Below are 17590 nucleotides of genomic sequence, written 5' to 3'. Positions count from 1 at the left end.
AAAGCAGTTCATATTTTGACACAAAGGAGCAAAAACGTTCCGTTTTTCTACTTTGGTTTTAGTTGTATTTAAAACTGTCTTAAGAGCATAAAGAAATGTAGTAAAATTCAAATTAATCTTAAAAACCTCAAAATAAATAACAATAACAGTGAGCTGAGGTCGTGCACGCGGATTCCCCGCCCCGCACGTACGCGCTCCCGCTTGGCTTGCGCCGTGACGCAGCCGGTCCGCCGCGCGAGGAAGTGGCGCTGTTGTTTGAGCGACGGGACTGTCTCGCTCTGTCTCGTGGGTTCATCTCAAGAGGTTTTATCGTGTTTCGGTGAGTTTTGCCGTTCATGAACCAGGACTGAGCGCGCTCCACAGCTCTCTCGTGCCGTCCGGTCAACATAATCGCGGTGAGTGCGCGCGGCTGCTGCGCTTTTTGGCGGGTTGGTCTGGTTTGAATTGTGTCTGTCTCGCGCCGCCGCTGCTGTTGTAGGCCGCGCGCGGCGCGGGAATCTCCGTCTGCCCGGTTTGGCGCTTAAACAGGTTTATTGTGTGAGCGGCGGCAGGTGTGACGGGTAACGGGTGTCACATGTGAGCTAAAGATCACCAACGACCCGTTACAGGCGTTAACGTACACACATACATGCGCGTTAGCATCGCGTGCTGCTAGCCTCATGCGTGAGGGGGGCGGATCACCGACACTAGCGTGTGTGTGTGTGTGTGTGTGTGTGTGTGTGTGTGTGTGTGTGTGTGAGCGCGCTTTATCAGTGTCTGATGAGTGTGAGCACGTTTGTGTTTGTGTTTCTGTCTGACAGCAGTTCATCATGAGCTTCATGTTTTAATGGATACTAGTCACAAAATACAAGTTTGCTATTGATCAGTATAGATCCAGTATAGTTCGTATTGGTTTATATATGTATATACATGTATATTTATATTTACATGTGACCCTGGACCACAAAACCGGTCAATGTTTTGAAATTAAGAAGTTGAATTCATAAGCTTTCTATTAATGTATGGATTGTTAGGATAGGACAATATTTAGCCAAAATCTGCTATCTGAGGGTGCAAAAAAAAATCAAAATATTGAGAAAACGCTTTTAAAGTTGTCCAAATGAACTTCTTAGCAATGCATATTACTAATCAAAAATCAGGTTTAGATATATTTACAGTAGGAAATTTACTAAGTATCTTCATGGTAACGTTACATGATCTTAATATCCTAATGATTTTTGGCATGAAAGAGAAATAATTCATTTTGACCCATATAATGTATTTTGGCTATATAAATATACCTGTGCTAAATAAGATTAGTTTTGTGCTGTAGGGTCACATGTGTGTGATCTAAATTACTATATTTAAACGTTTTTAAATAGAAAATGCTTAATTTGTATTGTATATTAAAATGTTTGCGTATATATTTGTGTGTATATATGCAATACAAAAAGTGTTTATATATGTATTAATGTATAGTAATTAAAATTGTATATTAAAGTATTTTCGTGTATATATTTATTTTCATGTATATGTCAATTCATATTATGTATATATATTTATTATATATTACGTATATGCACGTGTCTATATAGTTCATATGAGACCATATAATATATTTCATATATCATTAGAATATTAAGATCATATTTTGTAAATGTCCTACCGTAAATGTATCAAAACTTAATTTTTGATTAGTAATATGTTTAGTAATATGCATGCTAAGAACTTAATTTGGACAATTTTCTCAATATTTAGATATTTTTGCACCCTCAGATTGCAGATTTTCAAATATTGTCGTATCCTAACAAACCATACATCAATGGAAAGCTTATTTACGCTTTAATATATTTAAAAACAACTGACCCTTATGACTGGTTTTGTGGTCCAGGGTCACATATCACTGGTCAGGTTTCCAGCTGTTGAGTCCTGTGATCTGGTTATATAAGCCGTGTTAAATGTATAGAATGGTACATTGAGTAATTCAATTCTGTTGAAAAGATCAATACATTTGAAGTAGTTTAACGTGTGTGTGTGTGTGTGTGTGTGTGTGTGTCAGTAATGGCTGCTGAGGTGAATGGCAGCTCTGGTCTGGCCAAAGAAGAAGAGGAGCCCATGGATGTGTCGGCCACACATTCAGAGAACTACCAGACGCTGCTGGACGCCGGTCTGCCGCAGAAGGTCGCCGAGAGTCTGGACAACATCTTTCAGACAGGTGAGACCGTCTGGGATCTGTTAGCGGACTGTCTGGACCACATGAAACCGGTCTCGATCCTGAGTGTGTTCACATACTCTTGAGGAAGATGTGCTTGTAAAGCGGACAGTCTGGAGCATCTCTTCTGCTTCAGTGGGGTCTTGACGGATGAAGGAGCGTCTGGTGTCTGATTGTGATGGTTGTGTGTTCAGGTCTGGTGGCGTACGCGGATCTGGACGAGCGGGCGCTGGACGCGCTGCGGGAGTTTAATGAGGAGGGAGCGCTGTCAGTGCTGCAGCAGTTCAAGGAGTCTGACCTCTCACACGTCCAGGTGACACACTAATCACATCACAAATACTCTGTTCATTCTGATTAATAATTTTCATCAACATCATTTTTTGCTGACGAAAACAAGGCGTTCGATTCTTTCGAATGACAAAACGATGAACGAAAGCTATTGAAATTTTCACAAAAATATTAGGGATGGACGGTTTGGGAAGAGATTAATTCAGAAAGAAATTGCTGTGTTTTAGGAGGTTAGATGTGTCCATTTGAACTGTAACATAGCCTGTTGATCTATCCACTGCACATCTTATAAAACGTTTTAAAATGTCAATATCTGGGAATAAGAGATACGTTTGACAACACTAAAGAGTAAAGATGCACCGAAATGAAAATTCTTGGTCGAAACCGAAAAAGAGGAAACCAAGGCCGAAAACTGAAACACCGAAAGATTTACGCCAGTTATTAGTACCATTGCATTTATGGCTATGACTGTGTACTAATCTTACTAGAATCAAGGCATTGCAATTGCATAAATTAATATTAAAGTTTCAAAGAATAAATCAATTATATTAATTTAAACAATTATTATCAATCAAGTATTACATTACTTAACATATACATATATTTTACAGCCTTTGTTTAAATTGTTTACATTTTCATAACACATTATCTTGTGGATCCATCAGTTCACATTTACAACTCTACGTTTCTCTTCCAGCAGGAGGCTCTGTCAGAATAATATTACACAAAGCAGTGCAGCAAATGAATTTGAAACGTGCAGCGCTCATATTTATTCAATGGATAGACTTTTGAAGTTTCATCGCAATTCTTGTCTTTCAGTCCCACATTTAAGACCACCTGAAATCATAATTAAGCCTTTCTTAACCCCTAATAACACTGCAGTCATCAATGAAAATTAAGAGCTTTATTTCAAGAACCAACTTTCAAAAACAAACCTTACACAAAATACGTTTCTTTTTATTTTTTTCCCACCATGTTCGGGGCACAAGAAAAATTTTAAGGGACTATATCAGCATATGAAGTATAATCGTCTCTCATTGTCTTTGAGAGAATGCAGGTCAGATGCTGAAAGCACTGTCAGTTTTTACTTTCACTTTAATATATTGCGCAGTTTTCACGTTGCTTGTGTGATATTTATTGGCTCACCTCCATGGTTTAAAACAGGGCTGCTCAACCCTGTTCCTGGAGATCAACTCACCTGCAGACTTTTGTTCCAGTCCTGCTCCAACACAGCTGTCTGTAATTATCAAGTGCTACTTTAGAGATTAATTAGCTGGTTCAGGTGTATTTGTTCAGGGTTGGAGCTGAACTTTGTAGGATAGTAGATCTCCAGGAACAGGGTTGGGCACCCCTAAATATCGTCGCCAACGAACCTTTATCACGTGACGAAAACGATACGAAATGTAAATGCTGGTCATGTGACGATGACTATTATTTAAAAATAAAAAAGAGACTAATTTTTCAATAAAAACTAATACAATTTTTATTGACTAAGACTAGACTAAATGTCATCAGTTTTCGTCAACTAAAACTAGACGAAAATAGTCATGGATAATTCTGATTAAAATAAGACTAAAATGCTCCGACTTTAACCCCGGTTTCACAGATAAGGCTTAAGCCTAGTCCTAGACTAAAATGTAAGTCTGAGCCGTTTCAACTGAAATAAAATTGCATTGATTGATCTTAAAATATATCAGTGCCTTTGTTTTTTTCTCAAGATGCACACCAGTGATGTTTTTTTCTAAGCATGTTTATAAAAATGACTTAAATGTCCTAATTGAACTATGGCCTAATCCTGACTTAGTCTAAGCCCTGTCTGTGAAACCGGGCCATAGTTGACTAAAACTTGACTAGACTAAAAAGAGTATGAACGTGACTAAAACTAATAAAAACTAAAATGACAGCTTCACACAAAGACTAGACTAAAACTAAAATTAAAACCAGCCGCCAAAAACAACACTACCTCTCACACAGCACTTCCGTGTCTCATAAACAGAGAAATACACACAAAATAATGCTGAATTGTCTGTTTTGATGAGTATTCACGTAAACCCACTCGGTTACATCTTTGGTGAATGTAAACAGTTTCACGTTGCACTGATACAATCTGAATTCATGCATTCGGATTTAAAGGGACAGCAGCCTAATTTAGTTGCTATTGTCTGAGTCATTGATGTTAAACAACAAAAGAAAGACAGAAAATCACTCACTGCTCTTGACTGAATCATATTAGTAGTCCTAATAATAATAATTAATCTAAATTTATTTGTATAAATAAATAGGAATGCACCAAAATGAAAATTCTTGTCCGAAGCCGAAAACCGAACAAAGTGAAACACTGGGCCGAAGGCTGATTACCGAAAATGTTTTTTAGTGTTTTTTTCCCCCTATGTATTTTGCCATTTTTTTCACCGTTGCATAAATTAAATGGCCAATATTAGCTTTTCACAGTTATGTTTTGCTTTTCAAAGAAAAAATATTTGCTTAACACTGAACATTTTTAACATTCTAGTAGACATTATAGCCTACCAACAAAGCACAATTTAACTTAATGGCCATAGAATATTATTTTACTAACTTGTTATTTTAAGACCCCTTCTTGAATCAGGCATGTGTTTTTAATGTAGAAATAAATGCAGCCTTGCTGAGCAAAAGCAACTTCTTTTTTATTAGAGAATGTAATAAATGTATTATTATGTATTTGTAATTATTGTTATCATTATTTTAGTCTCTTTTTATTTTGTGTGTGTGTCTTATGATATTTATTTGACTAAAACTAGACTAATATTAAAACAATTCAGGTGACTAAAATATGAGTAAAACTAATTGCCATTTTAGTCAGAAGACTAAGACTAAATCTAAATTTGATTTCAAAATGAAGGCTGGAAATACTTCCTATAAACACAGCAGTCAATCCAAATGAAGTTGAGATTGGATAGAAAGGGCTGCAGACCTGAAACAGTCAGATCAATATGAACATGTAAACACAGCTTTGCTTTTTCTTTACTAATTTAGAATGCCTGTATGTTAATTTCCATCTTTCAAACTGAGTATTTACTAAATATTTGGTGACACATGTAATCATGTCTACTGATTAAAACAGTTTATACTTCTGTGTTCCCCTCATTTGTTGTACATTCAGCCTTGTTTGATGTTACATGCTTTCCTCCGATTGGTTCCAGAATAAGAGCGCCTTCCTGTGCGGTGTGATGAAGACGTACCGACAGCGGGAAAAGCAGGGCAATAAAGTGCAGGAGTCCACGAAAGGCCCCGATGAGGCCAAGATAAAGGTACTGCGTCTGTTACATGCAAATATATAAAGCATGAAAATATAAATGCATGTTAGAAATATAATATAAAAACAAACACCACATTTGAAAACCTGATCTTCTCAAACCTTTTCACTTCATTGTCCACAATAGTATTTAAGCCCCCCTTTTCAATTCACCCTGGACCACAAAACCAGTCATAAAATCAGCAAAAAAAATCTAAATATTGAGAAAATCATCTTTAAAGTCGTCTAAATGAACTTCTTGGCAATGCATATTACTAATCAAACATTAAGTTTTGATATATTCACTAAATATCTTCATGCAACATGATCTTAACATCCTAATGACTTTTGCATTTAAGAAAAATCTATAATTTTGACCCATACAACGTATTTTTGGCTATTGCTGCAAATACACCTGTGCTACTTAGCACTGGTTCTGTGGTTTTGTGGTCCAGAGGCACATTAAATCACACATTTAAAATAAAATATTATATTATTCCTAATTTTATCTAGGTTTTCCGAAACTTGTGTGAATCCTGGTTCAGATTAAACTGTTGTTGAAGAATTGAATTAAAATACAACATTCATTGAATTTTAGTTTTTTTTTTTTTAAGGGGAGACTTTAGGCAAAAATTATGTTTTTTTTATGCAGCTGTCAAGTTTGAGTTTGAGGATTTTTTTGTTGTTTCATAAAGTGTTTTTTTTTTTTCAGACTAGTGGAAAGAAAACACCCAAAAGACACTGTTAAGTCTTTCTTTTATAGCACTTTATCTATTTGTGTCAATAGATTTCAATTTACGATACAGATTTTTAAAAGGCCAAGAGTTTTTTCTCCTACACTGAGCCATAAATCTCCACTTAAACAGCACTTACACACACCACACTGAGCATTTGTGTTCCTGACTGTATCCTGAAGGTTATTACAGAGGGGTTTGTTCAGATAGAATTTGCTTGATTTTATACAACATTTTATTCCCCCTAAAATGGTAAAAACATTTGACTCAAATATGTCAAAAGAGTTTTAAAACTGACTTCATCCAGTGTTGATTTCTGTTCTAGAAATGTATGCAAATTAGCACATATTTTACTAAACAATGGCTCATTTGCATATTTAAACCTAACATTTAAGTAAACTTCTAAAAAATGTAATTATCAATGTTGTCAGTCAACTGAATAAGCAAGGCAATAACTTTTTTTTTACCCTGTTCACCTGCAGTGTCTCGCCTTAATGTACGGTAAAAAAGACCATTTAAACGTTATTCTACATATTTCATTTTATAATACATTTTTGTTATAAAAACTGCCTTATATGCAATTTAAATGTATGTTTGCAAATCACTTTAATATAGCAGTTTACTAACAATTATATTGTTTACAGCATTCTTTAAATAATTGACATACTGCGCCTGATTGCGTATACAGTCAAAAAGTATTCAGTCACCAGATATAATTTGATGTTTTATTTACTAGTGGGTGCAGGACACTATAGTTTATGTTAGTGAGGATAGCAAAATAAAGTAAACTGTGGCGTATTATACCCAAAAATTCTCCATACAGTGGACTACCAGTAAAACTGATTAAAATATGGGACCAAAAGTTATTCAGACACTTTGACCTGACCATGTTTTTTTTGTTTAATTGCTAATGCGAACGTTTTACACCACAGACTGAAAAAAATGAAGCTTTGCTTGGTAATTGCTCAACAAAGAATTGATCGTTGTGTTTATATTGTCATACTAACAGGTGTCTGTATTTTAGTAAAAAAATTTAACTATAGCATATAAATTGACATGACGTGAGAAATGTTGAAGGTTTCTGAATGAATTTTGGTTTAGTGGTGTATCCTAGTGGATCAGTATTGAATTGAATTGAGATTGAACCGAATTACAAGCTTGTGAATCAATTAAAATCATGAATTTGTCTCAATACCTGTTGTTTTGCCTGTTTGATTGTCACTGTTAGAGGACTGATCATCATACTTTATTGATGTATTGATTGTCTCAGGCTCTGCTGGAGAGGACGGGTTACACTCTAGACGTCACAACAGGACAGAGGAAGTACGGCGGCCCTCCTCCTGAGGAAGTGTTTTCAGGCCCGCAGCCTGGCATTGGCACCGAGGTTTGCTGTTAAACTGATGGAGTTCTATTCTTGGCGGCGTTGAGCGGTTGAGCTGACACCTGTGTGTGTGTTTGTTCCTGCAGGTGTTTGTGGGCAAGATCCCGCGAGACCTGTACGAGGACGAGCTGGTTCCCCTGTTTGAGAAAGCCGGCTCTATCTGGGATCTGAGGTTAATGATGGATCCGCTCACCGGTCAGAACCGTGGCTACGCCTTTATCACCTTCTGCAGCAAAGAAGCCGCGCAGGAAGCTGTCAAACTGGTGCGGGACCTCATGATGTTTACCTTTGTGCACGCTTTAAGAAATGTGACCCTGCACCACAAAACCAGACATAAGGGTCAAATTTTTGAAATTGAAAGCTATTTGATACAGCTATTTAATATCTGAGGGTGCAAAAAAAAATCCTAATATTGAGAAAATCGCCTTTAAAGTTGTCCAAATGAAGTTCTTAGTAATGCATATTACTAATCAGAAATTAAGTTTTGATATATTTACAAAATATCTTCATGGAACATGATCCTAATATCCTAATGATTTTTGACATAAAAGAAAAATCAATCGTTTTGACCCATACCGTGCTTTTTTTGGCTATTTCTCCAAATGCTACTTAGGACTGGTTTTGTAGTCAAGGGTCACAAATGTGTTTGATTGATAATCATTAACATTAACAACGATTGCAAATCAATTAAACATTAGCCTCTTAAATCTAGTCTTATTTTAATGCTATTTATATACTTATATATAATTGTATTCATATTTTGAAAGTTGGCATTTATTTTGATAATGTATTATAATATTTTTTATTATTTTAGATTTAATTTAATATTTTGATATTTCATGTGCTTTTGGTATTCTTGTTAGTTTGTATTTTTAAATAATGCTATTTAGGTTAAATGTATTTTTTATGTCAGTTTATTTTTTAATTTCACCTTTTAAAAAGACTTAAACATACTACTTTATTTGTCTTTAATTTTTTGACTGAAAAAAAAAATGGCAAGTTCATGGCAAATTTTCACATCTGTCCTGTTTAACTCCTGGAGGACGACCTCCTTAAATGCCCTGGTCTTTAAAAGTTTTGGTTCAGTATACTTACCGGTTGATCAAAAATAGCTTTAAACCTACACTTTTGTTTTCTTTTTTAGTTTTATTTAGTAACTTTCAGGAGGGTGTACTCATTTTTGCAACACAACATTTTATCACTTTGACAGGAAAATTTTAATTTGCTAAATAATTTTGACATTCTTCTTTGGTAGTTGATCAAGCAGGCCTGTTGGAACATTATATCTCCAAAGAATCCTAATATGTCTTTCAACTGAAGAGTAAATGCTCAATTTGTTAAGTTTTAGAGGGGGTGTACTCATTTATGCTGTGCACTCTGTATGTGTATATATATATATATATATATATATATATATAATTTTTTTTACTATATATAAATTTGTTAAAAAATTGAGATTTATGAGATCACTGCAAAAAATGCTTTTCTGACTAAGACTTTTTATCTTGTTTCCAGCCAAAATATTTAAAAATGCTTAAGTAAATGGGGTAAGAAAATTAATCTCATTTCAAGCAGACTACTAGATTATTTTGCTTACCCCATTGGCAGATTATTTTGCTTGTTTCAAGCAAAAACTCGCTTAATTTTAAACTTCTTTTTTTTTCTGAAAACAAGACAATAATCTTTACTTTGATTTGTTAAGATAGGACAATATTTGGTCGAAAATCTGGAGTCTGAGGCTGCAAAAAAAAAAAAAAAAATTGTTTTGTTTAATAAAATGAAGGTTATTTATTTATTATTTTTTATTAAATTAGTTTTAATGAAATTTGATTATTTTATTTTAGCTGTAATTCAATTAAAAAAATGCAGAAAAATTTAATTATTAAATTAATAGATAGCTGCTTATGGGTGACAAAGTAAAAAAAAAAAAAAAAAGTTATTATTTTTTTTTTTTTTTTACTGTTTGTCAGTTTAATGTTTACAGTGTGTAACTCTTCTGTGTGTATGTGTTTGTCATCAGTGTGATAACTACGAGATCCGGTCGGGCAAATATCTAGGTGTCTGCATCTCTGTGGCCAACAACCGTCTGTTCGTGGGGTCCATTCCAAAGAACAAGACCCGGGAGAGCATCCTGGAGGACTTCGGCAAAGTCACAGGTGAGTCGTGTGCTGCAGGTGTGGTGTGGAGGATCCTCTGTGAGCGCCGCTGACGGCGTGCGTTTGTGTGTTTCAGAGGGTCTGCAGGAGGTCATTCTGTACACGCAGCCGGACGATAAGAAGAAGAACCGCGGCTTCTGTTTTCTGGAGTACGAAGATCATAAATCGGCGGCTCAGGCGCGTCGCAGGCTCATGAGCGGGAAGGTGAAGGTGTGGGGGAACCCTGTGACCGTGGAGTGGGCCGACCCGGTCGCTGAGCCCGACCCGGAGGTCATGGCCAAGGTCAGTCTGTGTCTGTCCCCACACACCTCTCCTGTGTGTCGCTGAGAGCAGTCTGTCCTGATGTGTGATGATCCGCTGTGTCCCGTCAGGTGAAGGTGTTGTTTGTGCGTAAGCTGGCCACGCCGGTCACGGAGGAGCTGCTGGAGAAGACCTTCTCTCAGTTCGGCAAACTGGAGCGCGTCAAGAAGCTGAAAGACTACGCCTTTGTTCACTTCGAGGAGCGAGACGCTGCAGTCAAGGTAAAACACCTGTGCAATTTCTTCCCTTTTTGGTATAAATTACGTTTTTTTTATTCCATGAGCTTTTAAAAAGTTGTAACGTCTTCAAATAACAAATAGGCATTATCATTTTTAAACACTAAATCCAAGCACCGTACATTAAAAAAAAAAAGAAAAAATATATTTATTAACAAATTAACAAATACATAAAATTATATAAAATCAAATTAAACAGTGATAATTCATAATTTTCAAGTAATTTAGAGAGCTAGAAGGTAACTTTTTCAGTTGCTTTAAAGATTTAATTTTTCACATTTTAAATGTCAAAAAAACATATTTTCTGTTTTTGCTGACATGCTTTAGAAAGGGCCCAATAATGTAACTTTCTGTTTCAGTAATGACTAGATCTGTGCATCATTAGGTCAAAATGAACAGCCGCAGGTCTGCATGTACACTTTGTTCTGAATAATAATAGGATTTGTACTCGTGTTTCCCATGAGCTCATGCTGACAGGCTCTTGTTGTGCGTGTTTGCAGGCGATGCAGGAGATGAACGGTAAAGAGCTGGGCGGTGAGGAGATCGAGATCGTGTTGGCCAAACCTCCAGATAAGAAGAGGAAAGAAAGACAAGCTGCCAGACAAACCAGCAGAAACACAGGGTGAGATGTCTCTTACAGCTAGTTATAAATACTGGAACCCAACCCTAAACCCTAACGGACAAGTCAGCATTTTTACAGTTTAACCCTCATGAATCATGAGGCGCGTTTCCATTACAGATTTCCGCAAAACTTTGGCGATATTTTATAAATGCCGATTAAAAAGTATTGCGAAATGACGGCGTTTCCATTAACCGATGTTATGCAACTAAAGCATAATTTTTTCCTCTCGCGATACGTCGTGGCAACAGATTTTTGTGGGATTTTAGCTATTTTTAATCGAATGTGACCTGTAAATGCGAGTAATTTTGATGTTTTGGTACAAATCAATATGTAGGTTTCATAAAATATGGGGTTGATACCGGTAATTCTGAGGTTGTGTTATTATAAATTTCATATAAAATTATATTTTAAATAACATTTCTCCAACGGTGTTTTGGTGCAACATAAAACAATGTAAAAAAATCTAAGATTGCAAGATTAAAGTCGAAATACTTCGAGAAAATAAAGACAAAATACTACAAGAATAAATTAAGTAATTTTGATTTATTCTCAAAATATTTAGTTTCTCACAGTGTTTTCACTTTATTCTCAAAATTAGACTTCTCATAGTATTCCGACTTTACTCTCATAGTATTCCGACTTTACTCTCATAGTATTTCGACTTTACTCTCGTTGTATTCCGACTTCACTCTCGTAGTATTTCGACTTTACTCTCATAGTATTCCGACTTTACTCTCATAGTATTCCGACTTCACTCTCGTAGTATTCCGACTTTACTCTCCTAGTATTCCGACATTACTCTCGTAGTATTCCGACTTTACTCTCCTAGTATTCCGACTTTACTCTCGTAGTATTCCGACATTACTCTCGTAGTATTCCGACTTTACTCTCCTAGTATTCCGACATTACTCTCGTAGTATTCCGACTTTACTCTCGTAGTATTCCGACTTTACTCTCGTAGTATTCCGACTTTACTCTCGTAGTATTCCGACTTCACTCTCGTAGTATTCCGACATTACTCTCGTAGTATTCCGGCTTTACTCATAGTATTCCGACTTTACTCTCGTAGTATTCCGACTTTACTCGCGTAGTATTCCGACTTAACTCTCGTTGTATTCCGACATTACTCGCGTAGTATTCCGGCTTTACTCTCCTAGTTTTCCGGCTTTACTCTCCTAGTTTTCCGACTTTACTCTCGTTGTATTCCGACATTACTCTCGTAGTATTTCGACTTTACTCTCGTAGTATTCCGACTTTACTCTCGTAGTATTCCGACTTAACTCTCGTTGTATTCCGACATTACTCGCGTAGTATTCCGGCTTTACTCTCCTAGTATTCCGGCTTTACTCTCGTTGTATTCCGACTTTACTCTCGTAGTATTCCGACTTAACTCTCGTTGTATTCCGACTTTACTCTCGTAGTATTCCGACTTCACTCTCGTAGTATTCCGACTTCACTCTCGTAGTATTCCGACTTCACTCTCGTAGTATTCCGACTTTACTCGCGTAGTATTCCGACTTTACTCGCGTAGTATTCCGACTTAACTCTCGTTGTATTCCGACATTACTCGCGTAGTATTCCGGCTTTACTCTCCTAGTATTCCGGCTTTACTCTCGTTGTATTCCGACTTTACTCTCGTAGTATTCCGACTTTACTCTCCTAGTATTCCGACATTACTCTCGTAGTATTCCGACTTTACTCTCGTAGTATTCCGACTTTACTCTCGTAGTATTCCGACTTTACTCTCGTTGTATTTCGACTTTACTCTCGTAGTATTCCGACTTTACTCTCGTTGTATTTCGACTTTACTCTCGTAGTATTCCGACATTACTCTCGTAGTATTTCGACTTTACTCTCGTAGTATTCCGACTTTACTCTCGTAGTATTCCGACTTTACTCTCGTTGTATTTCGACTTTACTCTCGTAGTATTCCGACTTTACTCTCGTAGTATTCCGGCTTTACTCTCCTAGTATTCCGACATTACTCTCGTAGTATTTCGACTTTACTCTCGTAGTATTCCGACTTTACTCTCGTAGTATTCCGACTTTACTCTCGTTGTATTTCGACTTTACTCTCGTAGTATTCCGACTTTACTCTCGTAGTATTCCGACTTCACTCTCGTAGTATTTCGACTTTACTCTCGTAGTATTCCGACTTTACTCTCGTAGTATTTCGACTTCACTCTCGTAGTATTCCGACTTTACTCTCGTTGTATTCCGACTTCACTCTCGTAGTATTCCGACTTTACTCTCGTAGTATTCCGACTTTACTCTCGTAGTATTCCGACTTCACTCTCGTAGTATTCCGACTTTACTCTCGTTGTATTTCGACTTTACTCTCGTAGTATTCCGACTTTACTCTCGTAGTATTCCGACTTTACTCTCGTTGTATTTCGACTTTACTCTCGTAGTATTCCGACTTTACTCTCGTAGTATTCCGGCTTTACTCTCCTAGTATTCCGACATTACTCTCGTAGTATTTCGACTTTACTCTCGTAGTATTCCGACTTTACTCTCGTAGTATTCCGACTTTACTCTCGTTGTATTTCGACTTTACTCTCGTAGTATTCCGACTTTACTCTCGTAGTATTCCGACTTCACTCTCGTAGTATTTCGACTTTACTCTCGTAGTATTCCGACTTTACTCTCGTAGTATTTCGACTTCACTCTCGTAGTATTCCGACTTTACTCTCGTTGTATTCCGACTTCACTCTCGTAGTATTCCGACTTTACTCTCGTAGTATTCCGACTTCACTCTCGTAGTATTTCGACTTTACTCTCGTAGTATTTCGACTTTACTCTCGTAGTATTCCGACTTTACTCTCGTAGTATTTCGACTTCACTCTCGTAGTATTCCGACTTTACTCTCGTAGTATTCCGACTTCACTCTCGTAGTATTTCGACTTTACTCTCGTAGTATTCCGACTTTACTCTCGTAGTATTCCGACTTCACTCTCGTAGTATTCCGACTTTACTCTCGTTGTATTTCGACTTTACTCTCGTAGTATTCCGACTTTACTCTCGTAGTATTCCGACTTTACTCTCGTAGTATTCCGACTTTACTCTCGTAGTATTCCGACTTCACTCTCGTAGTATTCCGACTTTACTCTCGTTGTATTTCGACTTTACTCTCGTAGTATTCCGACTTTACTCTCGTAGTATTCCGACTTTACTCTCGTAGTATTTCGACTTTACTCTCGTAGTATTCCGACTTTACTCTCGTAGTATTCCGACTTTACTCTCGTTGTATTTCGACTTTACTCTCGTAGTATTCCGACTTTACTCTCGTAGTATTCCGACTTTACTCTCGTAGTATTCCGACTTTACTCTCGTAGTATTCCGACTTCACTCTCGTAGTATTCCGACTTCACTCTCGTAGTATTCCGACTTTACTCTCGTAGTATTCCGACATTACTCTCGTAGTATTCCGACTTTACTCTCGTAGTATTCCGACTTTACTCTCGTAGTATTCCGACTTTACTCTCGTTGTATTTCGACTTTACTCTCGTAGTATTCTGACTTTACTCTCGTAGTATTCCGACTTTACTCTCGTAGTATTCCGACTTTACTCTCGTAGTATTCCGACTTTACTCTCGTAGTATTCCGACTTTACTCTCGTAGTATTTCGACTTTACTCTCGTAGTATTCCGACTTTACTCTCGTAGTATTCCGACTTCACTCTCGTAGTATTCCGACTTTACTCTCGTAGTATTCCGACTTTACTCTCGTAGTATTCCGACTTTACTCTCGTAGTATTCCGACTTCACTCTCGTTGTATTCCGACTTCACTCTCGTTGTATTCCGACTTCACTCTCGTTGTATTCCGACTTTAGTCTCGTTGTATTCCGACTTTACTCTCGTAGTATTTCGACCTTACTCTCGTAGTATTTCGACTTTATTCAAAATATTTCAACTTTACTCTAAGAATATTATGACTTTAATCTCTTAATCTTCTCTTTTTATATTATTGTGTAATGTGGAACTAAAATGTTGTCGTACATTTTTCATCAATATTTAATTTTTTGTTGGTGTGATTCAAGGGGTAAATGAAGTAATAATGGTAACATTCCACACTTTGTTTTCTTCACTTTCAATTATCAATAAGTTGCTGGTTTAAATCTGATGAAGTTGTGACTATTATATAAGATATCGATTCCATTGCAAAAATAGTACACAGATTTTTTTGAGGGTTAAAAAGATTTTATTAAATGCTGTTTTTACAAATGAGGACTTCCGCAAATGTGTCCGTGAACTATGGTTAACCGGATGCTGACGGCGTGTGTGTCTCCACCTGTGCAGGTATGACGACTATTATTATTACCCTCCTCCTCGCATGCCTCCTCCTGGGCGTGGCCGTGGGCGTGGCGGACGGGGCGGATACGCCTACCCTCCCGATTACTACGGTTACGAGGAGTACTACGACGACTACTACGGTTACGATTACCACGACTACCGGGGCGGCTACGACGACCCCTACTACGGTTACGACGACGGCTACTCCATGAGGGGGCGGGGCAGTCGTGGCAGCCGCGGAGCTCCGCCTCCCCCCAGAGCCCGCTCGGCTCCCCCCACCCGCGGTAGGGGCGGCTATCCCCCGAGGGGCGGGGCTCCAATGGGAGCAGGAAGGGGCCGTGGGGTGCGCGGCGGGCCCTTCCAACCTCCTCGGGGCCGCGGCACCAGAGGCGCCCGAGGAAACCGCGGCGGCAACGTGGGCGGCAAGAGGAAGGCGGACGTGTTCAACCAGCCCGACTCGAAGCGCCGGCAGACCAACCAGCAAAACTGGGGCTCGCAACCCATCGCCCAGCAGCCCCTGCAGCAGGGCTCCGACTACGCCGCCAGCTACGGCTACAGCAACGACACGCTGGAGTTCTCCCAGGATTCCTACGGCCAGCAGTGGAAGTAGACGCGCCATCCGCCCGCCCTCGTCCTGAGAAACAAGACCGCGATTGGCCAGCAGTGTTTGTTTGACTTTTCTATCCTCCAATAGCCCTGTAGATTCTGTCCGTGGCCCCCGGAGCGTGTCCGACGGGACGTTTGTCTTAAACGGACCACTTTTATTCCTACATCCTCCTTGTTTTAAACTCCACCGTGAACATTTTAAAGAAGACACTGATACTTCCGAGCAAACGTGTGCGTGAGAGGACGTTCCAATCATGAAATGGCCTTCCAGAAAGATGTGTCGTCCTTCCCGCTGTCCTCCGTTCTCATCGTCTCTCTCTCTTTCTCTCAGTACTAGTGGCATAGGGACTCGCTTGTAAATAATGGCTGTCGACTTAGAGCTTCGTTTCAGCGTTTTCTTTTATTTTTTGGTCGTTTTTTGCAGAAGTGGAGAAAAGAATCCACCAGAAGGAAAAAAAAAGTTTTGTAGCAGGAGTGCTGTTTAAGTGTCTGTTTAGCATTTCTAGAAGTAGTGGAATTGTGTTTTTTAAAAACTGATATACTGATATTATAACTTCAGATGTTTTTTTCCATTTGGGATTTGCTGGTGAGGGTTTGGTCTGGCTTACCTTAAGAGCTACGGCCCGCTGGTCTGATGTTTGTATTTATAACTTTTATTTTTTGTTTGTTCAGTTTCAATAAAACTCAATCGAGCAACTTCCACTGGTTTCTGACAACTTTACCGTGTGTTTGTGTGTGTGAATGTGGCTCAAATACAGACTAATCTCAACAAACTCAGTCTTCACTCAACATAATCATCCAAAATTAAGTTTTGATATATTTAAGGTAGAAAATTTACAAAATATCTTCATGGAACGTGATCTTAATATCCTAATGATTTTTGGCATTAAAGAAAAATCGCAAATTTTGACCCATACGATGTATTGTTGGCTATTGCTACAATTAAGGCTGGTTTTGTACTCCAGGTTCACAAAGGTTTTAATTATTACATTGATATATTGAAATAATTTCAACACATTTCTCAAATTGTTTTAGTAATATTAACATGGTAACATTCAAAGCTTAATCATTAATTAAATTTTTTTTCACATTCACTCTTTAATGAGGTTGATGATCTGACACAATGTGGTTTTAGTATATATATTAAAAAATATTAGTAGGATATGATCAGCGTTGGGTGTAACTAGTTACTGTAATTGTGTATTTTCCCCTGAAGAAGTAAAGTAAGGGATTACTCTTGTTTTTTCCTGTAATTTAATCACAGTTACTTCTTATGTAATTGAACTTAATACTGTGTAAAGACTGTACATTTATATACAATACAATAGTGGATTTAACATTAAAATTAAAGTCTGAGCTTAAAATGCATGTTTTTTTTTTATGTAACCTTCTCACTTTAAATACTTTGAGTTAATAAGAATATTGGCATCACTTTAGTGTCCAATTCTCACTATTAACTAGTTGGTTATAAGCATGAATATTACTGGGATGTTGGCTGTTTGCTATAGT

General features: G+C 37.7%; 1 protein-coding gene across 1 annotated transcript; it reads left to right on the top strand.

Annotated features, from left to right (window-relative positions):
* Positions 1-240: 240 nt before the first annotated feature.
* On the top strand, positions 241-16781 carry hnrnpr (heterogeneous nuclear ribonucleoprotein R). The gene is made up of 11 exons (XM_073821360.1): positions 241-395; positions 2039-2194; positions 2386-2504; positions 5662-5769; positions 7758-7871; positions 7955-8131; positions 9889-10024; positions 10101-10306; positions 10396-10545; positions 11061-11182; positions 15482-16781. The coding sequence occupies exons 2-11, from the start codon at positions 2041-2043 to the stop codon at positions 16083-16085; spliced, it is 1890 nt and encodes a 629-aa protein (XP_073677461.1). The 5' UTR covers positions 241-395; positions 2039-2040; the 3' UTR covers positions 16086-16781.
* The last annotated feature ends 809 nt before the right edge of the window (positions 16782-17590 follow it).

This window comes from Garra rufa, chromosome 17, assembly GCF_049309525.1.
Source record: "Garra rufa chromosome 17, GarRuf1.0, whole genome shotgun sequence".
NCBI lineage: Eukaryota > Metazoa > Chordata > Actinopteri > Cypriniformes > Cyprinidae > Garra > Garra rufa.
This window is presented reverse-complemented; position numbering and strand designations above follow the sequence as displayed.